The sequence below is a fragment of the Eleutherodactylus coqui genome, chromosome 9, assembly GCF_035609145.1.
Source record: "Eleutherodactylus coqui strain aEleCoq1 chromosome 9, aEleCoq1.hap1, whole genome shotgun sequence".
NCBI classification, from domain to species: domain Eukaryota; kingdom Metazoa; phylum Chordata; class Amphibia; order Anura; family Eleutherodactylidae; genus Eleutherodactylus; species Eleutherodactylus coqui.
Window position 1 is genome coordinate 58,333,847 of NC_089845.1, and position 26,222 is coordinate 58,360,068.

Consider the following 26,222-nt stretch of genomic DNA (forward strand, 5'->3'; position numbering starts at 1 on the left):
GCAATTTATTCCCTATCCTGTGAATAGGGGATAACTTGATATTCTGATATAACCCATTTTAAGTATCTCTTCTCTATTGTACTTATACTTGCCCCATTCTTTTGAGTAGAGAGCCCAGGTGCCGGCTGCAATCAGCTTTGTTTTGCTAGCATTTTGCAGGGAAAAAACGCTCTGTGTAAGGCCTCCTGCACACGGGCGGGTCGGACCCCGCATGCAGAATCCCGCAGCGGAGTTTTGGTGCCCGGGCCGGTGACCCATGTATACCTGTCCGTAATCTTCTTCTCTGTGCTGTGGATGTGCTGGACTGCACTCCGGCACACATGCGCAGTAGAGAGGACGCCACACCGTCGCTATGGCAATGGTGCGGCTCCTGCGGCCATTCTGCAATGATGATTGCAGAATGGCCGCGGGACGAATGGCTTCCATTGACTTTAATGCAAGCTGTCAGTGCGTAGCCCGCACAGAATCACAGCATGCTGCTATTTCTTCTCTGGGAGTGGAAAATCGCAATCGATTTCCGCTCATGGGCAGGAAATCGTGTTTTTACATTGCATGCTATGGGCTGGATTTGCTGCAGAGTCCCGAGGCGGAATCCCGCAACGAGCTCCGCAATGCAAATTCATCTGTGGACGGGAGCCCTAATAGTACCCATAAAGGGTTAACAAAGTAACAACCTGTGAGTTTGCTGGTTGTTTCTTGCCCTATGCACCAGCTTCCATCTGTCTCTTTTCAACATTCAGAAACTGAGATACATTAATATATCAACAAACCCAAGCAGAGGAAAAGCTGAGATGTTGTTGAACCAGCAGATGGCTCTCAGCGCCTGCCAGACGTCTGTGAGTTCTACCACTTCATATGGCAGTATGGAAAAAGCAATAGAAAGAAAAAAAAGAAAGCATGTGCCAAGCCGATTCTTTTTTATGTACAGGTGACATACAGTGGGTATGGAAAGTCCCTTTTTTAACGTTTTGTCATGTTGTAGCCTTGTATAAAAAAAAAAGAAAATTCAAGCTTTTCTCCATTATTCTGCACTCAATACCCCATAATGACAAAGTGGAAACAGGATGTTAGAAATATTTGTAATTTTTTTAAATGAAAAACTAACATCTTGCATTAACATAAGTATTCTTAATGGAAGCACTGTTGGCCGCGATCATAGCTTCCTGTTTTCTTGGGTCTGATGCCACAAGCTTTCCACACCTGGATTCGGGGTTTTTCTTGCCATTATTCTTTGCGGATCCTCTCAAGCTCTGTTAGGTTGGAAGGGTGCTGTCTGCGGACGCCAATTTTTTAGGTCTCTTCGGGTTCAAGTCAGGGCTCTGGCAGGGCCACCCTAGGAGATTCACAGAGCTGTCCCTAAGCCACTTCTGTGTGGTCTTGGGTCATTGTCTTCTGCTCAGTCTGAGATGCCTTGCGCTATAGATCAGGTTTTAAATAAGAATATGTCTGTACTTACCTCCTCAGCTTTCCACCAACCCTGAGGCCGGCTTCACACTGGCGATAGCCTATCTTGTGTTAGTGAGTGAAAGCGTGTGAAAATGAAATCAATGATTTTCAATGGTTTCATTCTCATTTGTGATGACTTCACTGCACACTCACAGTGCTAATGAAAAATCTGCGCTATCACCCATTGTTTTCAATGGGGCCGGCGCCAGCAACTACTGGCCCCATTGAAAGCATAGGGAGTACATCGCGCTCCCCTGCCACAGCTGTGGCAGAGGTCCACGATGCTTTCCATAGCTTTTAGTGGGGCCAACGCTGCTGCCACCCCATTGAAAGCAATGAGTTGCAGCCATCCCCCGCAGTGAAGATTTTCAGGGAAGGGCTTGAAATATAAGCCCTTCCCTGAAAATCATCCCTAGCTGTAAAGAAAAGTAAAAAAAAAATGTAACTCACCTAGAAGAGCCACCTGGCTCTTCTCTCTGGCCCCGGCAGCCATCTCCTGTCTTCCGGATGAATGACAGCTGAGTGCTGCCTGTGATTGGTCACAGCGCTCAGCCAATCACAGGCAGCGCTCAGCCATTCATTCATGAATTGCGCTCCACTTAAGGTATAGTAGAATTATTTTTTTTGGATCGCAGCCCTTGTTAGGCACAACACTTTATCATTCAAATCCAACCATAAGCAACATCTGCATGGAGTTTCTGTCTTCTTGTACTTACTGAAAGGTTAATTGGCTTCCTAAGTAATTTGTATGTATACATGTCTGCAATAGAGATACGTGAACCTCACTGCAAACAAGGATTGCTAATAGTATTACAATATGTGTACAGCACTGTGGATTATGGCGAATGAATATTAAAGGGGTATCTGGATATATAGGAATAAATTAGCAAGTGAAGAGTCGGTTCTTGAAGTTGTTATGTGGGCAAGTGTAATGGTCTGATGAACTTTGACAAGGTCCAAGTTGTACCGGCTGGGCGACTGGGTTAGAACATCTCTGAAAAAGCAGGTCTTGTGAGGTGTTTCTGGTACGCAGTGGTCAGTACATACTAAGAATGATCCAAAGAAGGACAACTAGTTTTAAGGATCATGGACCCCCTAGAAGTAAAGGCCAATCAAAGGGCAGCACCACAGCTGAAAAGTATAGTGGAGACACTAAAGGCAGGAGGAGACCTTTGCGAATGGGGGCCCAGAGCAACTGCCTAGTTTGCCCTCATCTAACGCTAGCCCTGGATGCATTGGATATGGCCACCTGGCCTTGTTCTTTCACAATGCCATGAATAGCAATACTGGGCATATCTGCCAACTGTCCTAGGTTCAGCAGGACAGTCGTGGATTTGGGGGGCTGGCCAACTGTTCCAGGGGGCAAAAGACATGTCCCAATTTCCTCACCACCATTACTGATGCTCCACACTCCAGTATTCCATTCAGCAGCAAGAAACTATGCTCCATCTCGCATACAAGATGGTAAGATGCTGCACACTGTGCAGAGGATAACATGACTACTTGCCCTGACTCTCAGACTACAGTGTGGCTTGGGGGCTGCAGAGTGGAGTCATGTTATCCTCTGCACAAAGTGTAGCTTCTGGCCATCCTTTGTGTAAGATAAAACAAGTTTTCAGCTGTTGAAGGGAATACTGGAGTGTGAGGTGGCGGCACTATTAGAAAGTGGGGCCACAAGGCCTATGTCTTACAGACACTATAGAACGTAAAATACGGCCACAACGACGCTATTATACCTTGAACAACAAAGCCTCTACACCATTGACTCGGAAACTCCGCTCCAACCCCTCAACAAACCCTATTTATAAATGACATACAAGAAATGGTACAATTTCTGCAAACCCATTAACAATAGTAGCAGAAGTTGTAACAAAAGTTATATTATCAGACTAACTCAATACCCTCGGGTCGACTTGATTCGTATCTTCAAGACCTAATCTTTCCAGTCTTAAGCGAAACATTCCTAGAATATTTAGCCTCCGAAGTAACACCAGACGAAGTTGAGAATGCCATCAAATCCCTCAATACTAACAAATGCCCTTGCCCGGTTTGGTTCTCGATATAAGAAATTTGCAGCAACACTCAATACTCCTCTTGTAGATTATTTCAATAAAATGCAAGACAGGCAAACCGTAGGACAAACATCATTACTAGCAGCTATTTCTATGATCCCCTAAACCGGAGGGGGACCCCCTAAACAAAGAGAACTACCGTCCAATTCCCTTATGAATGTAGATATGAAACTATTAACTAAAATTTTGGCCCAATGCCTTAACACAGCTCTTTTTCACTTAAGAAGAGGGGATCAGGTGGGATTTGTATCAGGTCTCCAGGCTCCTGACAGCATGTGCCGAGTCACACACCTTATACATTTATGCCACTCCTGAAACATCCCAGTCATGTTGCTTTCCTTAGATATATATAAGGCCTTTGACACCATAAACTGGCAACATCTATTCTCAGTCGTCGATAAATGGAAATTCCCAAAAGAATTTTTAACATGGTTACGAATACTATATTCTCCTCCAAAAGCATTTATCAGATACAAAGGCTTTTGTTCTGACACCATATCAATCTTGAGAGGCACAAGGCAGAGATATATGCTATTTCCCCTTCTGTTCATATTGGCTTTGGAGCCATTAGCAATGAAAATTCAAAACAATCCAAACATCACAGGAGTTGAAATTGCCTCAGTACAACATACAATCAGTCTATTTGCAGATGATATTTTATTGTTAATATCCTTCCCTCACATCAGTATCCCTAATTTAGTGGCGGAACTGTCCAGGTTTGGGTCCATATCTGGTTTAAAAATTAACAACGCCAAATCCAGAGCCTTTAATCTCACATTACCTTCGCATGGAGTCTTGCAACTCCAATCAAACTTCCCATCCCAATGGGTCTTGGATTCATTAGACTATTTAAAAGTGTGAGTTACTAATGATTGCTCTACACTATACACCCAAAATTATCCCCCTCTTCGTAGGAGACTTCGACTACTCCTGGAAACGTTACCAAATATCTTGGATTGGTAGGGTGAATTCCCTGAAAATAACTTTTCTCCCTAAACTTTTTTTTCTTTTAAGAGCCCTTCCCGTATCGTATCCAAGGCATATTTAAAAAATATTTCAACAGAGATCGCTCCGCTTCATATGGCAGGACTCCATTCCAATAGTTTCATGTTCTACTCTGTACAGACATAGGCAGCAGGGGGGCCTAGGGGTTCCTAACATTCTGAAATACTATCAGGCAGCCCAAATAGCCCAACTAGCACTACTGCACTCGCAATAACATATCCCCCTCTGGTTACCTCTGGAGGCCCCGAAACTACATCCTCTGCAAGCTCAATCTATTTTAAGGACAGCCCCAACAAATAGACTAATTTTAACCAACCCTATCACGAAGCATGCTCTTAACCCTTTCCAATCCAATTTGTATCCTGGTTTTCCTAGGGGGCTTACTCTTTTTCTGCTGTTATACAATGGCGCTATCTGCTGGCTAAAGCCAGTACTGCATGAGGTGACACACTGGATAGGCTCCGACAGCAGAGTGGCTGGCAATATACAGTAAGAGAACCCCAACAGATGTCTTCCAACATCGGAGCTGTACAGCCTTAAATCATAATGTCTTCAGAGGTCAGACAGTGCATTGGAAAGGGTTAAAATTTGGGACTCCATAAAGTACTCAGGTGGCCTGATTTCACCCCACCGGCCACTCATACCACTTCGGTCCTGGCAATGAGGCCCCCGGGCTTTTCAGGCTTAGATGGACAGAGATATTACTAAAGTCTACCACTTACTCCCAAAGGCAGGAGGCATCCCATTCCCTACTCTTCAGAAAAATTATAAATTACCTTCCTCGGAAATATTTAGATATCTGCAAATAAAACACTTCATTTCAACCCACCATTCTGGGGAACACTACTACCCCAATATCCCTAACCACCTTTGAGACTTTTTTCCTCAAATACCCTCACGCTAAAGTTATCATCTCGAAAATATATAATAACTGAGTCCACAACTCCAACTGCACTCAACTTAGCTGCGTATCTAAATAGGAGATAGACATGGGCAACACCCCTACTGACAACGAGTGGTCTCAGATTTGGGAGTCAACTAACAAAAGCGCATGCAATATTTTAATGCTGGAAACATCCTACAAGGTGTTACTCAGATGGTACCTAGTTCCCACCAGAATAGCCCATGCAGGTCCAGGTTATTCACCACATTGCTTCCGAGGATGTCAGGCCCCTGGAGACATGATTCACATTTGGTGATCATGTCCCAGAGTCAGAAGGTTGTGGATCACAGTTTACCAATTGATTTCTGTGAACGGATGTAATATCTGAAAGAATCCTTGTGAAGATCTACCAAATAAACGTATAATAAATATGTCTATAGATTCCCAGAGACTAATTACATGCTTCTTTTTAGCCACCAAACAGGTGATAGCCCAATCCTGGCGAACGGCCTCTCTGGACTTTTTTGAGGAAAAAGAAGATTAAATTGGTATCTTCTAAATGAAAAACTAACCTCAATATTGTTAGACCGCCATGAAGCATTCCGGAGAATCCGGAACCCATGGGTGAATTACAGTCTACCATTATAACATGACAGACTCCTAATTTCTTTATAAATCCTGATGAGAATAGTTTTTACACTACTCTGCACGTTGTATTCTGGATGGAAATTCCGCAGGAGATGGGACTCTCCCCCCCCCCCTCCTCCCTTTTGCTTTACCCCTACCTTTAATCCCACTCCAATTTCCCTACAAAAAGACGCAAAAGAGGCCAAGAGGCCCTGGCCTGACCCTAAGTCTTTAGATATCCCTTAACACGTATAGAAAATTCATGCAGTCTGCACAGATAAATTGTGGCTTGAGGAAGTCTTCATGGTAGTCTGGAGCCAAATATAGAAGAAAGACGAAAACTGGTGCCACCACTTAGAGAAGATGTCACCTTCACCGGAGGTAATTGCACTATAATCACCATCACTACTGTAGCTGTTATTTCTTGGAGTCGGGAGTGGTAGGTTCGGATTGGACAGGAATTTAGTTTAAGGTCACTAGCAGGGTGGAGAGCACGTGTAGGGTGGTAGACAGATGAAGGAGGTGATATAGGGCGGTGCAGCACTGTGGAGAGCTTTATGGATGAGAGTGATGAGTTTAAATTGTATTCTATATTTGATGGGCAACCAGTGCAGTGACTGGCATAGGATGGAGGCATCTGGGAACTGACTGACCAGGGTGGAGGCATCAGTGTAGCGGCTTCACAAAAGGATGAGCCTGGCTGCTGCATTCAGGATTGGAGGGGGAAGACCAATCAGTAGCGAGTTGCAGTAATCAAGCTGAGAGTAGATGAGGGCAATAAAAGTTTTTGCTGTTTCGCAATGAGGAAAGGGCAGATTCGGGAGATGTTTTTGAGGTGCAGGTGACTGAATATGGGGAGTGAAGGAAAGGTTAGAATCAAATATGACCCAAGACAGCGGCGTGCTTGGACTCACAGCAGATTTTCAGTTTCTCTTCAGCATTATCACAGGTAAAATGAAGCCCTACATCGTTCCCATTGAAACAACTTGGTGTCCTTGAGATGCCTGGACCTCGTGCAGATATTCTCCGCTGTGTCTCGTAGAAGACTGTCGCTAAAAATGGACTACACACGGATAGCATAAGTCCTCATATTAATCAATATGACACGACAAACTTCAGTGTTTTGAAAAGGGCACGCGGATTGTGTGAAGAAACGCATGGCATGCACTGTTCTCATCTGATTTGCAGATGACACTTGCCCATTCAAGTCAACGGGCATACTTGACTTGACAAAAAACGGACATCATTCACCTGCCATCCGTGTGATGCAGAAAAAAAAGAACGAATGACATACTGAAATTAAAAAAACTGACACATGGACTACATACAGAATTGCACATCGTCCTTTTTTTTGAGGACGTAACACAAATGTTTTTTGGACACGGGTGTCCGTCTAGCCTTAAGGAGCATTTGGCCGGAACGATTATAGTTAAAAAAAAAAAAAATCGAAAGTGAAGGATAATTGTTTTGGTGTAAAGGCAACCAACGACTGAATGATGAACGATAATCATTCACTCTTCCTTTGCCCTTCATTTTCTGCAGCATAAAAACCATCGTTGACTCGTTCACTTATCGTTCGGTTTAAATGGCGCTCATTCAGTTGTTCTCATTCAATTATGCAGCGAATGTGAATGACTGAACCATTCTGAAAGATTTCTCGTTTGAATGATGTATCTGCGTGTCTAAACAGGTTGTATAACTGAATGATGACGTCACTCGCTTGGTCAAATGATAAATCGGCACGTCTAAAAGGACCCTAAGGGACCTTTCACACGGGACGGAATTACTCCGCAGGGTGGAGCTATGGATTTCCATACCAAAATCTGCAGATTTTGATGCAGAATTGCAGACAGGTTTTAAGCCATTTTTCAATTCCGCATCAATATCTGAAGGTAAGCTGTGGACTGTGGTATGAAGTTTACCACTGCCTGCGGTATGTTGTGTGGCCTATTCTGTCCGCTGTGGAAGGTCCTTATAGCTGGCTGCACTAGGCTTTAAGCTGCACCCAACAAAACTCAAACTGAGCAGCACACCGACACATGTTCTTGTGTTGTCTGATCTCCACGAACACTACACATTGCATGTCCTACCATGATTCCTCAAAAATAAGCCCTACCCCAATTTTGGAGGGTGGACGGGGTGGAGCTTGAAATATGAGCCCTCCCCCGAAAATAAGCCGTAGTTACACTACATGAAAAAAACAAACAGCAATACCCACCTAGCCGGCGGCGTCTGAGTACCCTGCCTCTAGCAAGCAAGTGCTCTGATTGGATCGAACGCCAGCCAATCAGAGCCAGTGCTCAATCATTTACAGCCATTCAGTGAATGACATCATTGAATGGCTGTGATTAGTTCATCGAGCATTGGCTCTGATTGGTTGAGCCAGCGGCACTCATGATGCAATCACAGCACTCATTTGCTGGAGGCGGGGTATTCAAAGCCCCGTCACCAAAAAGAGAGTGCTGTGTCAACGCTGATGACACGGCAACCTGCCACAGCGCTGGAGACCAGCAGCGCGAGGGACCCAGTCGCCGCGGGTAGGGTGAGTATAAGCCAACCCCTGCCAAAAAATAAGACACTGTGCCTCTCTTGGGGCAAAAATTAATATAAAAAAACAGTGTCTTATTTTCAGGGAAACACGGTATTGTCGTCCATGTAAATAGCGTTATAGGCTACAACAGGGCCGTGTGCTCTCTGCAGGATAGATTAAGGTCACAGCCGTGTGCATTGGCCATAAGAAGTCACTATCTGCCCACTGTCATGCCAGTCTTCATTCCCAGAACCACTTTTACCCAACCTGGACTCAGATAAGTTTGTAGTGTAGCATCCCTATCGGGGTGTTGGACGAGTGAGATCAGAGACCCAAAGCTATTTAACCCTTAAAACACCACTTACTTATCAAATCAGTAAAGCGCTCAGTCAAGACAGAAAAAAGTGGTAGTCTACCCATTTTGATGCCAGAATTTACGCCTTTGAGGCAGCCTGGACTCAAATAAAATGTACATTCCTATCTGGGTGTTGGCAGTGTAAGTTGGGGTCTAGACAGGGTACATGTGAACCCTCAGAAATTCTGCAGCATTTACAGTAGTAGCAGAGTGGATGAGATTTTGAAAATCTCGTCCACAAGCTGCGGAAATTCCGCAAGTCAACGTTATTACCGTTTCTGTTGCGGAATTCACCTATTCTCAATGAGGCCGTGAATACCGCACAGGAATCCATGATGAAACCGTGGTCTGGAGGTGCGGGTCTGGAGGGAGGCTTTCTGAGGCCAATATGCTGCAGAATGCCCGCTGCAGACATTCCACAGCTAATCCGCCCTGTGTGGACCCGGTCTTGGGGTCGGTTTACACCAATTTCTTGTTTGAACAAGCAAACGATGTCAGGGTTCGCTCGTCAGCCTGTTGATACAGCAGATACATCGTTTGGTTGTTCAAACGAGAAATCATTCAGTCGTTCACATTCACTACATGAGGCACTTTTACACGGCTGAGAAAATCGTGCGAGATTTCTGCGGTGCAGAAAAAAGATATCACAGCATGTCTTATCTTTGGGCGTTCCCTCGGAACTCCTCGCCCGTTGTTTTCTTTGGGGCATCGCACGGCGTCTGATATGTACGGCGGTGCGATGCGAGGTTTTCCATTGAAAACAATGGGAAACGCAGCACAGCTTTTACAAAAACGCCTGGCATCCGCGGGTTCCTCGCATATTGGCGAGAGCGATATCAGGGCAGCTTTCACGGACCAATATGGCGCTCTCCCGTGTAAAGTTATCTGGGTGACTGAGAGCGACCAGCGAACGATTTATCATCCGTCATTGGCTGCGTTCACACCGAAAGATTATCTTCACTTTCCCTCGTTTGAACGATTCCGTGTAAATACACCCTCAGACCAACGGCGCCAAATCAATTAACCCTTTGATAACCAATCGGTAAAAAGTAGCCGACTGCCGACATTGATGCCACCTTTTACACCCACGTGCTAGGCATTGCGAAAGTAAGTTTTATGTGCGCCATCCCTACGTGCCTGGTCTGACGCCATAACTCACACGCCGCCCACTTTAATGCCCTTTTTTTTTTTGCCAACTCTTCCTCTTCCTACGCCGTATGATAAATGGCTCAGATAATCGATCCGGTGCCACCCTGCTGTGTGGGCAGCGCTGGTGCCCCTGTCCCCGGGGTGGCATGTCTGCCAGGGAGGTGAAGTGTGGAGGGAGGACAGAGAGCTGCTGTTATCAGCCTCCCCTCCTCCTGGCTGCCGCTCCCCACCCCCTCTCCGTAAGCCTCTCCCCCACTAGTCAGTGCTCGGGATTTCTCAGCCGGGATACGGTTATTTCCTGTTGGACCGGAGTCCCCCGGCGCTGCGGGGCATGGCGGACAGTCGTGGAAGCTATGGGCAGTAGCGGCGACCTCAGTCCGCGGCCGGAGTGACTGCAGCGGCAGCTTGTTGTTGTGCTGCTCGGTGTGCTGCTGATCTGTGCGGACCTCTCTGCCTGGCACCATCACACACCAGAGGGGCAGGATGGCAGAGGAGACCTCCGAGGTGCCCAAAGAGCTGCAGGGTGAGGCATACCAGCCGGGGCTGCAGGTGACAGCGGCCGCCCGGCGCCGCACGGGTTAACGGAGTGGGCGTGGCTGCCCGGAGTACACAGGAGACCTGCCGGTGGGGAGGGGGCAGCGCTGGAGTAGGGGGCACGGTGGTCCTATAGGTGATGAGCGGGCATCCTGCTGAGCGGTGCTGCAAGTGGGGATCACACTAATATATATATATATATATATATATATATATATATATATATATATATATATATATATATATATATATTACACATAGGGGTCACATGTCTGATCTTCACTTGCATTACAAAATAATAATATATGTAATAGATAGATTTATTAGAGTAGGAATTTTTGCTTATTTTGAAACCACAAATTTGCATGTGCTGTAATGGAAATGATTTTGTTTTTGTGTTTTTGTTTTTTTCTTTTCCCCTCCTTATCATATACGGAGCGAATGTAAAAAAAAAAAACCCCAACTAATAGTGTTGAATGAGCTCCGCCATTGATTCCCCGGATCAGAAGTCCCGGCACTTTATGAATGGCTGCACCCTTTCAGCTCCAGGCACTTTCGGCTCAGGGATTTGTATCTCTTGGCATAGCTGGGAATGCAAGGCTGTTGAATTGAAGAGAGCCCAAATAGTTAACATTAGGGAAACCTTTAAATGGCTGCATTGGTTTCTAAAATACGGAGACCCCGTTTACACGGAACGATTTAATCGTTTACAAAAAAAATCGTTGGATTGTTCGCTAATTGATTGATGGAAATGTTTATTGTTCAGGCGTTTCCATTCACTGGGACGGGGACTGTGGGCGAAGGAGCCAACAATGTATCTGCCTGTATGAACGGGCTGCTCTGATACATCGCTGTGTCTGCCAGCACCCCTACAGCTGACTTGTATCTAGCTCTGCAGACGGTCCGTCCGCCTTTTACTATATAGTGAGGGGTGGTAAGCTGCGTTATTGTAACACCTGGTGATTGAGCTACTACATGCCATACTCCACAGAAGTCAGTGTGTGCTGCAGTGGGCGAGGGCGGGCATTTATCCTGTGGTATATGGATTTCTTGTGCGCATTGAGTATCTGTCCTCATGGTATTTCTCCCATGAGAAGTGACATCTACCATAGTTTATTACATGTATGAGCTATAAGTGCAGGTTGTCACATATTCCATCCTTCAGTAATAACTAGGTCTTACTAATACTGAATCAGGCCAAGGGTTGACCGCATCAATGGAGGTCCCCATGCAAGAACAGTATACAGCAGGGGTATATGGCCCACAATCCCATTCTGTGCGGCCCCAATCATCTGGGCACAGGAAGGTCTATGCCTTTCTGCTCTCATGTATTTTTGAGTTGGAGACCTTGTATATAAATGGCAGGCTGTTACCTGCACATCCATCATCTACAATGGAGAGAGGTGCATGCATTGTCTCCTCCTGATTTTAGTGCTGATTGGGGGAAGGTGACCCCATTCTCCTAGTAGGTCGAAGGAGTTCTGGAGGAGGAACTTACTTCAATTTATTATGGCATCTGCTTATAATATAGAATATACCTCTCAGATGGGAATACCCTTGTGGTCATTGGAAGCGGGTCAGTATGGCAATGTGGCTCTCAGACCAGAAAAGGTTGCGAACCCCCGGAATACAGGCTTCTTGATTGAAAATTGCTATTATATTTGTACATATGATATGTTTACCCCTGAGATGGTTGCACTGAAACCCACTTGTGATGCCACCATAGTTTACTTAAGGGTGGCATTATATGAGCCCGACAGTCACCCCTAGACTTATCGCTCCTGTGCGTTCACACAGGAGCGATAGTCATTTGGGGGAATGGAGGCGGAGCATGTGGAGATCTCTTCCCGCCATTGTGAACAGGCAGTTCAAAGATGAATAACTGCTTGTTTACCCGGGGCCAGGACTCGCTCACACGTCGCTTTCGCACAGGAGCTAAAGACCAAGCATCTCCAATTGAGTAATTCTCACTCACCTGCCCCATCAGGTACCATGTTTACACGGGGCAACAGTCGCCCATAATCACGGTTTTGAGCGATTACTCCCGTGACTAATGGCCTGTGTAAATGTACCCTTACTTAACGGAATCCCACTTGTGGAGTCATATCAGCGTACCTGATAGAAATTCACTTGTGATAGCATGCCGAGGGACTGACCACAATTAGAGATGAGCAAGCATAGTCGATAAGGCAAACTACTCGAGCGAGTAGTGCCTTATTCGAGTACCTGCCCGCTCGTCTCTAAAGATTCGGCTGCTGGGCGGGTGACAGGTTAGTTGTGGCGGTGAGCAGGGGGTAGAGAGGGAGAGAGAGATCTCCCCTCCGTTCCTCCCCGCTCTCCCCCGCCGCTCCCCGCCCCCTGACGGCTGCTGAATCTTTAGAGACGAGTGGGCAGGTACTCGAATAAGGCACTACTCGCTCGAGTAGTTTGCCTTATCGAGTATGCTCGCTCATCTCCAACCACAATGACTTGTGGGACATGGATGGAAAAGAACTACCGGTAGAGAGATTTGCTATGTTTTGGGGCAGGATCTGTCCTGATGACCTGGCTGACTTCAATTTAGGGATTTTCTGAAACGTAATCATTAATCACCTAAGAACCTTTCACACCGGATGGAGTTCGCAGGACGTAGCGCTGATACCGATTTTGTTAACTAGTGCCTAATTTGTAGCATTTTTAACTGTGGAATGCATTCTATGGAACGTCCAGCGGAATTCATAGTGGGTTTTTTTCCCGCAGACTTTAATTGTGGAATTCCATGTTCTGTATGTTAGAGGGCCGCAACAAATCTGCAAGATGTCCTTAATTCCACAGCAGAAAAGCTTTTCTGCTGCTGAATGTAATCTTGCGGTTTTGAAGTAAAGATGTATGCATTTTAACAGGTGCGGAATGGAAGCCCCATAGAGATAACACTGTGATGCAGAAATGTCTGTGCAGACTAATGCTGTCCCATGTGAAAGGTCCCTAAAGTGTCCTTAGGACAGGTGAACGAACAGTGCTTAATTGGTAGTGCTACCACCCCAAGGTAGGTCCGACAAATGCTGTGGCCTCTTCAGTAAGCACTGTGGCTTGTCCATACATGCTGTTGTGTCTGGTACTTATGCTCCGCCTCATTCACTTAAACGGGGTTGTCTGGTTAAAAATGACCATTTTCAATTTAGAGCCTAATTGCTTAAAACAATAAAAAAAAGTGGGTACTTGCCCTCCTCAGCTGTGGCAATTCAGTGCTGTATTTTTGTGGTTCAGGGGACCATTGCAAACTTCTTGTGTCATGGTGCTCAGGATGTGAGTGCCAATGCCAAAGAACGGGCAGTGACACTCATATGACACTCATTCCTTTCATTGTTTTAAGTGATTTGTCCCTAAATTTAAAAGGCCACACCTTCAAAAACACATTTTTTTTCATCTGTGCCCCCACACCAGATTACCAGTCACGCTCTGAAGGGCTCTGTGTATTGCAGCCACTTCCACCACTTCCACGCACTACCCCCCCTCCCCTTTCCATCTGATGCTTATCAGACACCATCTTAATGATGAGATTTTTTTAATTTTAGTAATCTCATGATACATCAGCACAGCATTAGCTAGAGGCAATACTATTCTTCTAAATAAGCTACAGACCATAAGTATACTTTCAGAAGGGTGAGCTGTGATCTCCTCTATAATAACTGTGTGTCAGGAACTGGAGTGTCCAGACAGTTTCTGTGGTAGGGATTATCTAATAGCATCACACAGACTAGAAACTGAGCACGTAACCCCAAATGGATCTGAGCTGGTCAGAATTGAGATCACGTGATCTGAGGTAAAAGAGGCTGGTGGGGGATTCAGACAGAGAGAAATAACTAACTAACGTAATACTAGCTTGATTATATATACTGAGAGGATGGCTACATAATGGATGGAAATAACCATATTGGCCCTGTTAAAATGTTAATTTCTTACTTGATAATCCCTTTAAATTGTGTAGAACTGCAGTGCCAGCCTCTCCATTGAGTACCACCGCCCCCATTTACTGATGATCAGGAGGTTCAGCCCCCACAGATCAAATATTCATAGTCGATTGCAAGCATAAGCCGTGTTTTAGTCCCGAAAATCCCTTTTAATTAAGGTTAATTTACAAAGAGCAACAGAAACGTTCCTTTCAGACACTGCCAGTGATGGGAATGATTTTTATATCTACATGATCAATGATGATTCCGTGAGAAATGATTTTTTTCTGTACTTTTACACTTGGAAATCATTACAAAATGTTTGAAAGCAAATCATGACTGTAACTGCCGATGTAAAAAAGGATCTTTACTAATTGTGAAAATAGATTGGACAAATTTGAGGTTTTTTTTTAAGTTTTTCATAGAGGCGATTGGCAGGAGGCAGGCCAAGCTAGCTGTAAGCCAGAGGCGTGTAGTACTGTGACCCGATGCCCACAATTGTCCACAGTCTTGTACAGCTAAGTGTCTATCTAATAGATTGGATTGGGCATCGGCCTGAGACCTCACACTCGTATGTACCAAGACCTTGGAGCGTACTCTGACTTTCAGATGAATTTTCAGAATAAACTGCTAATTGTGTGTAGTATATGAGGTATAACCCTATTCTTGTCATTATATGACTTGTATATGGCATTTTTCATCACTTTTCCTATCTGATTTTTAGTATTCCCTGGACAGGTGAGTGAAGACTAACTTCTGTTGTCTTCTTTACACTGCACATGGAGAAAATGGCATAAGCTGTTATTTTATGCCCAGTAAAAGAACAGCATCATGGAGGACATTATACAGCAGTACTGAGCAGGGTAGATGTGCTTTCAGTAGCTGTGACATAGCAATTAATATTAGCTACTGCAGGGTCTGGTGAGAATGAGATGAGAAACCCGCGGCTACTTCCCAAGCCAGCTCGCTGAGCGTTATGTAAACTGTCAAGCATGGCAGCCTTGCTCTGTTTCTGTAACACTCATTCACTTCAATGGGAATTCTAGAAACCGCGTAAGACTGCCACTGACTGCTGTACTGTTTTTTGCAACACCCAGAGAAGTGGTTGGGAAACCAGCTGCAGCATTCTCATCTCAGCCAGGTAGTGCTGAGATGGAACAACCCCTTTTTAAGATTTTTTTTTTTCCGTTGTTGAATCCTGAAAATTGTAGCATAATCCAACCGTGGTTGTATAATGGTGGCAGCAACATGGAGTGCATCTTTAGTAAAGAGTAGGGATGAGCGAGCGTACTCGGAAAAGCACTACTCGCTCGAGTAATTTGCTTTATCCGAGTATCGCTGTGCTCGTCCCTGAAGATTCGGGTGCCGGCACGGAGCGGGGAGCTGCAGGGGAGAGCGGGGAGGAACGGAGGTAAGATCTTTCTCTCCCTCTCTCCCGCCCGCTCTCCCCTGCTCCCCGCTGCGACTCACCTGTCAGCCGCAGCGGCACCCGAATCTTCAGGGACGAGCACAGCGATACTCGGATAAAGCAGATTACTCAAGCGAGTAGTGCTTATCCGAGTACGCTCGCTCATCTCTAGTAAAGAGCTGCAGGGACTTCTCAGGGACCATTGTACAGGCATCGGCTCTACCATGTAAATGAGACGTTGGGCATCTGTAAAAACAAAGGCTTTTTCGGTTAAAAAAGCAATTTGCAACTAAGGCCTCCCTCACACAGAGATTTTTCTCAGCGTTTAGTGCTGCGCTTTCAGCGCGGCGCTAAACGCTGTCAGAGGCTCCTATTGTTTTCAATGGAGCCTCTCACACGGCCTCAGAGAGTCACTCGATCGTTGGATTTTCAATCGGACTCTGTTCTATTTTAGGGCATTTAGCGCTCCTCCTCAATGATTCTGCGGCCAATAGCAAAAGTATACTGCAGAAAACACCATGGTTTAAATCGCGGCGCTTTCAGGAATGCTTGTGCGAGGGAGGCCTTAGTCCTATTCAAGTCAATGGGACTGAGCTGCAGTACGAGGCACAGCCAGTACAAAGTATATAGACTTGGCCTGGTAAGCAATGAAGAGGCCATAACTTTTTTTTCCTATTGCTTTGGTCCCTTCAATTAGCTGTTCAGTGGGGTACTAGGACTCGGAACCCCACTGATCTGATATTGATAGCCTAATCTATGAATAGGCCATCCCTAGTAAAGTCTTGGAAATCCTTTTTTAGGGTATATGTACACAGATTGGTCCAAAAATCAGATGGAAACGGCACCTATTCATTGAATGGGTGTACGCAAGCGGGCTTTTTTTTTTTTTAATGCCATATTCTTGTCCGATTTTTGGATGAGAGCAGCACATATCAATGTGCGGCGTTCAGCACATTGGACAGCACACGGATGGGATGTCCTGAATGCTTTCCCATCTGAGTTACACCCAAGAATCTCGTGTGCAACTTTTTTAACCCCCGTGTGCATGTACCCTAAGTTTGACTTCAAGCTTCTTCTTATTTCTTAAGTTAGAAGGACACAGGAGTAGCGGTCACCAGGGTCAGTGATCTAATAAATCCTGCTTCATGTTTGCAAGCAAGATTTAGTAGATCACTGACCCCTGGTGACCGCTACTCCTGTGTCCTTCTAACTTTTTACCTGCAATGATTTGACCTAATCTAGACACTCTCCAGTCTGACCACCAGTCACATACGAGGGCTACAGGAACTACCGGCAGCTTCTAATGTAATGCTGCCCAACCACTTCTGCTACTATAGTAGTTTATTGTAGATGAAGGTACCTTGGGCTATTTCTGTTCAACCAAATAAAGAATTTAGGCAATGGTTAAGGTAGTCCATTTTAATGGTTCAATGTCCAAGAAACCTTTGCCCTCATGTCTTGTAATATATTTTCTGCTAAGAATTTGGTCCTGAAACTCAAATCTAATGGACAGCCGCTGCCGATCCTTGGAAATAGATTGATCAGTCTGCTGATCATATCCGGCACCCTCTGTAGGCACATCTGTTCCGTACAGAGTAGACATACGTCACTCATTGGGTTTATTACTGCATGGATGCTGTTGACCATTTAATGATATAACCTTAAGGCCGCCTCCCGACCCCAGCGCCTGCAGGGAGGAGCGCGTACTCACCCGCGCCTGGCGGCCCCGACTCTTTCATGTGCCGGCTGCCGGCGCATGCGCAGACCGGGGCCGGCGGCCGGGTGAGGGACGTTTCTGTGCGAGCCCCACACAGAAACAGGACATGCCGCGGTTTGTTTGCATAGGAGTGCGTATTGTAATGCACTCCTATGCAGGCTTTTAGTGGCGGAAATCCCGCGGATAATCCCGCCGCGGGATTTCCGCCCGTGTGCAGGCGGCCTAATGGACATAGTAAAGGCTCATCGATTATGGCTGAAACTTGATGTTGTACGGTGTCGTCTGCTGGCTTCTTCTGCCTGGTCTCTAATATTTTATAGATAAAACGACCAAGGGCACATATTGTTCCTATTCAGCAAATGCTAGAACGTGGCCCAGAAGGCAGATTTTGTGGGCCAGTTGTTCCTGCCTAAGAGCCCATACACACGGGCATATTATCTGTTGCTGACTAAGTACAGAGAGCGCACGGACCCATTAGAGTTGATGTAAATTGGTGAATTCAGACATGGCTTTTCTATGCAGACTACTGTTGCACGTAAAAAAGAAAAATTGCAGCGTGCCCTATTTTGTTACGTATTCATGGACCAAAATTGCCTATGAAAGTCTATAAGAGTGTAAAAAAGCCCCCCATAAAAAATAAATGTTAACCCTTTCCAATCCACTGTCTGAGGTCTAAAGACATTAGGATTTAAGGCTGTACAACTCCGATGTTAGAAGACGTCCGTTGGGGTTCTCTTACTGTATATTGCCAGCCTCTCTGCTGTTGGAACCTATCCAATGTGTCACCTCATGCAGTACTGGCTTTAGCCAGCGTATAGCGCCGTTGTATAACAGCAGAATAAGAGAAAGCCCCCTAGGAAAACCAGGATAGAAATTGGATTGGAAAGGGTTAAATGCGTGTCCATTGCTTTATTTTTTATTTATTTTTTTAAGGAGCCAGTAAAAACCAAAAAGTGACATCAATTGGGCCTGATTAAGCGTGACAAATGGATGACACACACACGGCACAGTTGACATTAAAAAATGCACAAATGCGTAACAAACACATGAAACCCGCACTTACGCGTTGACTGAAATGACATACGCCCGTGCGTAGAAACATGTTACATTTTAACTATGGTATTGTGAAAAGCAATATTTTGATGTCCTGATTTTATTTCTACTTTCAGAAAGCATTCGAGATGTCATTGGGAGAAAAATTAAGATTGCCGTACGGAAGAAAGTGAAACTTGAGATCAAAGGAGATAAAGTTGAAAACAAAGTTTTGGTATGTAAACCTGAATTGATTTCTACTAGAAGCTACTAGCCATGCTTCATGCCGCCGGCCACACATGCTGGGGAGGGTTTTTATATGTAGCTTGTGACCAGTTAGGAGGCGGTATGCTTTCAGGAGGCCTGTAGGCTGCAATTACAGGTGCAGCATTGCTTATGGGAAATATGTTTTTTTTAGTTTTTTTTATTTGTCATCTGAGGGAAGACTAATGTAGTGGCAGATACCCTGATTATAAATGTCACTTACTGGTTTCCTTGCAGTAGTTTCATAAAATCACACGTTGTTAGCTGCAGGATAATCTGGATCCCGATACTTTATTTTCATGAGTGTCGGACCTCCTCTTGTGATGATTGACAGCTTTCTCCCTAATACTGTGCATAAGTAGAAAGGTATTATTTAGCGTCCGGCGGGTGCCAGAGCCAGCAGCTCAGGAATATGGAGGACTATATATTGTGTGTATGTCTTTCAGAGGACTCAGTGCTTGGTGTGCATTGCACCTTATTTAAAGGGGTTCTGTCATTAAAATCCTATACTTACCTATTCCCCTTCAGACAGTCTTCTTACCGCATCTTCTCCTCCCCGATCTTTTCCCTGCTCCTCCAGTCCCCCCCCCCCCCCCCCGTCACCTCGCCTTCAGCCGCCCGGATGCTCTTCTTTCTGTTACGAAGCGAACATTGCTGGCGTTCTGCTTCATGTAGGGCAATGTACACTACGTCACTAGTGATATAGCATTCACTGCCTAGCAGGCAATGCCGAATCCTCGTCAGCCTGCTTAAGCGCAATGTCTCGCTACTACTGTTTCATATACTACCCTGAAAATAAGCCCTACTCTGATTTTTCGTCATTTGGGGGGAGGCTTGGAATATAAGCCCTATCACGAAAAAAAGCCCTAGCAACAGTACATAGAAAATAAGAAAAAAAAAAGGAATATATTACCTAGCAGGCTCGGGCCAGGTCCTCCTACTGCTCTCCAGAGCTCTGACGCGCTTCTTGTAGTCCTTGGCTGCCCAGAAGATCACTTTCTGGTAATGGGATTCATAAATCCCACCTCCAGGAAGCGATGGCTTTGATTGGCTGAGCAGCGCTCGAGAACCAATTAATGCTGCACTCGATGAACCAATGCAATGGCTGTGATTGGTTCTTCGAGCGCTTCATTGATTTGCTGAGCAGTGGTTGAAGAAGCAATCACAGCCATTGCTTCCTGGAAGCAGGATTTATGAATCCCGTAACCAGGAAGCGACCTTCTGGGCAGCCGAGGACTACAAGAAGCGTGTCGGAGCTCCGGAGAGCAGTGGGAGGGACCTGGACCGAGCCTGCCAGGTAAGTATAATAAGAAATCCTCCAAAAATAAGAACTAGTGCCTCTTTTGGGGTAAAAATTAATATAAGACAGAGTCTTATTTTCAGAGAAACACAGTATGTGTCACTATAATCAGGGAGTGCCTAGAAAAGGTTAGACCCCATAGCAACATTTTGAATGCCCTTTCCCCCCGCCTTGGATTTTGTACATTCTGCAGATCACAGTCGCTGCTACTAACTCGTCACAGTGCGACATGCATAGACTTCTACTATATTAAGAGATTGTGTGGCCTATGGTGTGGCCAAAGTTGCCTTGTAGTCCTACCTAATACTGTGTTTGGTGCTGCATGTATAGAGCTATTCTTCCTTGTAGGAATTCAAAGATCACCTAAGATGAAGGAATTTTAGGCGCACAAAAAACATCTGAACGTTCCCATAGGAAACCATTGGTTCTAATAGTCACGTTTTTTTTGTAGCGGGTGATTTTCTGCGCTTAGGTCCCCGTGTGTAAGAGGCCTTAGCGGGAATTCCTTTCTCCTAGGCACTGCACAGTATATGAATTTCTGCCTCGTGGTTCCTTTAAAGAATAATCCAGGAATGTTCCGTGTTTGATATGTATACAACTCCTGTTTCTGGCTGATTTCCTATTTCTGTCCAATAATATGCTGTAATTAAACCCTTGTATAATGGTTTTCAAGAGCAAGAAAATGTGGGATCCAGCTAGGTGTGCTAATCGTACCGTAGTCAGAATAGTTTGGCTTAATCTGATGATTGCTCCGTTTTATCTCAGTGGCGTTATCCATTTCTGGCTCCTCATTGTGCGATTAACTATTTGTGTCATCACATTCTAATAGGAGATAAATCTGTAAGTTTGCCAACCAGCTGATTAGGCCTTTTCAGACAAAAGGCCTTTATGCGCTGCCCGCAAAAGGTTATCATCTGTTTTTTGTCAAAAAGAGAGTTTATGTTCCATTGCCCTGTATAGGAGACCTCTGCATATGATAACTTGTAGCTGCTGCTTACCTACTGTTACTAAGAGAGGAAACCGTGAAAAATAAAGGTTTCCAGCTTTCATTATTTAAATATTAGCTATAGGCCATTCAGCTAGTAGAAACCAATCCCTAGAAAGTGACTTTATGCCCGGAATATTTTTGAAAATTCTTAAACCCCCTTCAAGATCAAAGATTTTTCATCCCCACCTTCCAAGAGACAAAAGTTTTCTTTGTTGTGTTTTTTTTTCCAATCGATGTAAACTAGAGATGAGCGAGCACGCTCGGTTAAGGCAGATACTCGAGCAAGCATCGCTCTTCTCGAGTATCTGCATACTCGTCCGAGCAAATCCGGGGGGTGGCGGGGGTGGGAGAGAGATCTCTCTTACTCTCCTCCCCGCTCCCCCCGCCGCTCCCCACCCGCATTTGCTCGGACGAGTATGCAGATACTCGAGAAGAGCGATGCTTGCTCGAGTATCTGCTTTAACCGAGCGTGCTCGCTCATCTCTAATGTAGATTATGGAGATACCAAATTTATATAATTTTATTGTCTTACAAATTTTTTTGGTAGCTTGTACCTGTAGTCTGGAGCCTCATTGAAATCTACACGAGCCGTGCCTGCAGTTACAAGCGCCGGCCATTACACAGAGGTCGCCGCCGAGACGTCCGCTGCTTCCATCTGACCTCTACGTTTTTGCAGCACCGAGCTCGGCTGATCAGTCGGGGTCCCGAGCGACGGATCCCGGCCGATCAACTATTGATGACCTATCCTAAGGATAGGTCATCAATAGCATTCTCCCTCGAAACCCCTTTAATATTCTCACAGCTGATAGTTTATCTAGGTGTTATAGACATGACTGTTCTGAATCCTTGTGGTAGGGATTAGAGATGAGCGAACGTACTCGGATAAGCACTACTCGTCCGAGTAATGTGCTTTATCCGAGTATCTCTCCGCTCGTCCTGAAAGATTCGGGGCGCTCCGCTGCTGACAGGTGAGTCGCAGCGGGGAGCGGGGCAGAGCGGGCGGGAGAGAAGGAGAGAAAGATCTCCCCTCCGTTCCTCCCCGCTCTCCCCTGCAGCACCCCGCTCCGCAGCGCGTCCCGAATCTTTCAGGACGAGCAGAGAGGTACTCGGATAAAGCACATTACTTGGACGAGTAGTGCTTATCCGAGTACGTTCGCTCATCTCTAGTAGGGATCCATAAAATAACACCCTTAGCTTGCTTTGAACCCATACTGTATCCACACGTGCCTAATAATATAGCTATGTGCATGCTGAAGACTGGACAGTGCTATGGCCAAGTACCAGAATGAAGAGATCCTCTGAGGGTTGGAAATGAGATGACCACATGATGCTATCTGTCATAGCCGAGCCAATTCAACCTCACTGAAAACCAGACCTCTTTGTAATATTAATATTTTATTGATTCCATTGCTTTAAACCATTTGATTTAATTTTCCAGCACATTTTTGTGAGGTTATTAAGAGTTGCTGCTATAATAAGTGTCACTGCGGAGAAATGCTCCACAGTTAAATCACCCTGACACATTGATATATGACCCTCTCAATCTATTCTGATTATTCAGTACCTTTGCAGCTCTGACAATTGTTTTTACTCCGTCTACATTACCTGGGGCCATGCATTTTTCTTCTGCACTTTATCCATGAATAGGCTCTGTTCATGTCAAGTTTGTCAACTATGCATATGTCAAATGTATCCACAAGGGCAAATTCACCCAAGGGATCCTTTTTGGCATATGCCAGGCCGGTATGCTCTGGCGTATTTTGATTTTTGTGTAGAATAGCATAGTAGAATACACTATTCTATGCAAAAGGATAGTGTAAAAAGATGTCCTCCGACAGAAGGCTCTAGCGCAGTATGAATCTGGCCTATGTCGGCTTACTGTAATACAACAAAACCAAAGAAAATGCTACCACACCTAAACGAAGCATGTTTGCCTTTGGGTATGAATGTTTGCCGCTTTGAAATCACATTGCTTGTTTGAGTAGAATGGAGCTAAATATACTTTTAATATGATTTAGTTCTACATAAAAAATCTAATTGAAAAAGGATGTAATTATGCCAATACAACAAAATGCGCGTCACGTTGGATAATTTTGTAGACTGTTTTTCTTATCAGCTTTCTTGTATCACAGAACAGAATTGCTGGCCCAGAGATGAAAAGAATCTAAAACATAAATATATTGCCGGATTTTAATTTAATCAAATAATGTTAAGTACAATATATATCAAATTATCCCTAATATTCCGTAATGTGCCCCTTAAATTTAGAGCACTCGCCCTGAAAAGGACGACCCCGATCTAGCCTAACCTTGTCAGGCCTTACTAATCCCCACTGTGAAGATAAGGGCAACTTGTCACGAAATAGTAGATGGGGCAGGGCAAAAAAAAAGAACCACTCTTACCTAGAATGCGTACCTACAAATGGTATATAGCGGTGTATAGAAAACCACAACAAGTTCTCGTAGGATAATCTGTGGATCGAGGAACACTGAGATGCAGTCTAATGGTTTATAAATACAAACTAACCACTTGGGCAGATCTAAAAAATGACCACAAATATTGTCCAGTATGTTTCCCCTGTTCATGTTCATTAGAGATAAGAGTGCCTGCTTAAATAAATTAACCAAAAATTACCATCAATGGTTAAACCATATAGCAATACATATAGTGGCAAAGCAATACTACTAGACTTGGATATAATGCCTCTAAACCCAGATAACACGACATTCTACGACATACAATTAAACTGAATATCAAAAGTGTGATAAGTGTAAAAAATACATGAAAGCCGTCGACGCGGAATCTGCGCAAAAATGGAGCATGCTGCGATCTTTCATCCGTGAGCGGAAACCGCAATTGGTTTCCGCATATGTGCAGAAAGAATCACTATTCCATAGCATGCTATGGGCAGTATGTACCGCTGAATCCAGAGGTGGACACCCGCTCCGGATTACGCAATGTAAATCCATCCGCCTGTGTGCATGAGGCCTAAGGCTTTGTTCACATCTGAGTTGGAGGTTCTGTCCTGAGGTTTTGGCATGAAATTCTGTAAGAAATAGCACAGCATGCTGAGATATTTATTCTGGGAAAATTTCTCCATATACCATAAACTGTACAGACCTCAGTATAGTCATTGGGGACTGTTTGACGCCAACCAAGTTCGGCATATGCCAGTTTTTCTGTTTGGCTCCAAGGAGACCCATGTCTATAGGCCTCTCAGTAGCCAAGTCAGAAACCCACTGCACACTGATGAGGGACAAAAACCCAGAAGCAGCTGTCTATGTATGGATTCTGGCTTAGTTTTCAATTCCCAATCATTGTTATAAGGCTTGTATAAAGAGTCTGACATTGACTTGCGGGAATGTTGCCTTCCAATAAGTGGTGCTGTAGAGGTATTGTTCCATTTTCCTTTTATGCATATTTCCTGGAGGAACATGGATGGCAGTAATCTCCTTACTCAGCTTCAAGGTGCTCTTCTTATGGAGGAACGATACCCTTCCCGACCCTTGATTTTGGACAGCTCACACATAACATGCCTTTAAAGGGGTTGTCCCGCGCCGAAACGGGTTTTTTTTTTTTTTAACACCCCCCCCCCCCCCCCCGTTCGGCGCGTGACAACCCCGATGCAGGGGTTAAAAAAACAAACCGCTCAGCGCTTACCTGAATCCCGGCGGTCCGGCGTCTTCATACTTACCTGCTGAAGATGGCCGCCGGGGTCTGCTCCCTCCGTGGACCGCAGCTCTTCTGTGCGGTCCATTGCCGATTCCAGCCTCCTGATTGGCTGGAATCGGCACGTGACGGGGCGGAGCTACACGGAGCCGGCATTCTGCACGAGCGGCTCCATTGAAGAGAGCAGAAGACCCGGACTGCGCAAGCGCGGCTAATTTGGCCATCGGAGGGCGAAAATTAGTCGGCTCCATGGGAACGAGGACGTCAGCAACGGAGCAGGTAAGTAAAAAACTTTTTATAACTTCTGTATGGCTCATAATTAATGCACAATGTACATTACAAAGTGCATTATTATGGCCATACAGAAGTGTATAGACCCACTTGCTGCCGCGGGACAACCCCTTTAATCATTATAATGAATCAATGGCAAAACTCAGTCTTCCTTGACCTTTTCAGAGGAATTAATCAGGGCTGTCCTTTTTATCTGTTGTTTTTTAATATAGCCACCAATCCTCTACTACAGTACCTTCAAGCGTTCCACACCTTCTCAAGTATCTTCAATGTAACCATACCTACACAACCTTCTATGAGTTACACCCAAATATTGCCCCATACATCAGTCTCCTAGAAAGTCCTTTATCAGCTGGGCAAAGGTTGCCCCTTTCTCATAACAGTAGAGCAAACCTCTTAAAATTATTGTAATGCTGAAATTGTCATACCTTTTACAAACGTTACCCATATGGCTTTGATTGAAAGATAAACCTCCTGTTCCATTCATTTATCTGGGGGAACAAATGATCCAAAATTGCCTGTCATATTATGAAATGGCTACACTCGCAAGGAGGTCGCAACCTCCCAGATATTGGCACACTTAACCTAGTTACCCCCACTTGTGTCATAGAAGATTAACTAATGTTCTCTTCTTCCTACATTGAATATCGGATAAATCAAGCTCACTCTCTAATTTATTACACCAACTCTTTTCTATGTTGCCTCCAGAGATTACAACCAACCCACTTTTACTAACTACCTGGAATGCTTGGCAACACTCAAGGAAAATAAAATGCTTTCCATCCTAACACGTGCACGGTATTAGTGTATCTTGACGCCACCAGGAAGTCCTGGTGGAGTCAAGATTGACAGTGGGGTGACGCCCCCTGTACCTGATTGGCTGCTGAGGCGGTTGGCCTCCAGGTCCTGGAAGCACACTAAGCATATCTTGGCAAGGCATACACCGGTGGATGGCATACAACGGTGGCCGCATCTGCAAGGGGCTTCCCGGCTTGCGCCCCAGAATAGGAAGGCCACTCAGTA

At 45.1% G+C, this 26,222-nt stretch overlaps 1 protein-coding gene across 3 annotated transcripts in view; it reads left to right on the plus strand.

Annotated features, from left to right (window-relative positions):
* The first annotated feature begins 10,164 nt into the window (after window positions 1–10,164).
* CARMIL1 (capping protein regulator and myosin 1 linker 1) overlaps window positions 10,165–26,222 on the plus strand; it is a 267,172-nt gene continuing 251,114 nt past the window's right edge. For 2 of the 3 annotated variants that reach the window (XM_066579441.1, XM_066579443.1), the window contains exons 1-2: window positions 10,166–10,590; window positions 18,825–18,922. In XM_066579441.1, coding sequence (XP_066435538.1) covers window positions 10,551–10,590; window positions 18,825–18,922 — 138 coding nt within the window. In that variant the 5' untranslated portion in view covers window positions 10,166–10,550. Of the gene's footprint in view, window positions 10,591–18,824; window positions 18,923–26,222 lie in introns of all 3 variants that reach the window. The other variant, XM_066579442.1, reaches the window with a different exon arrangement.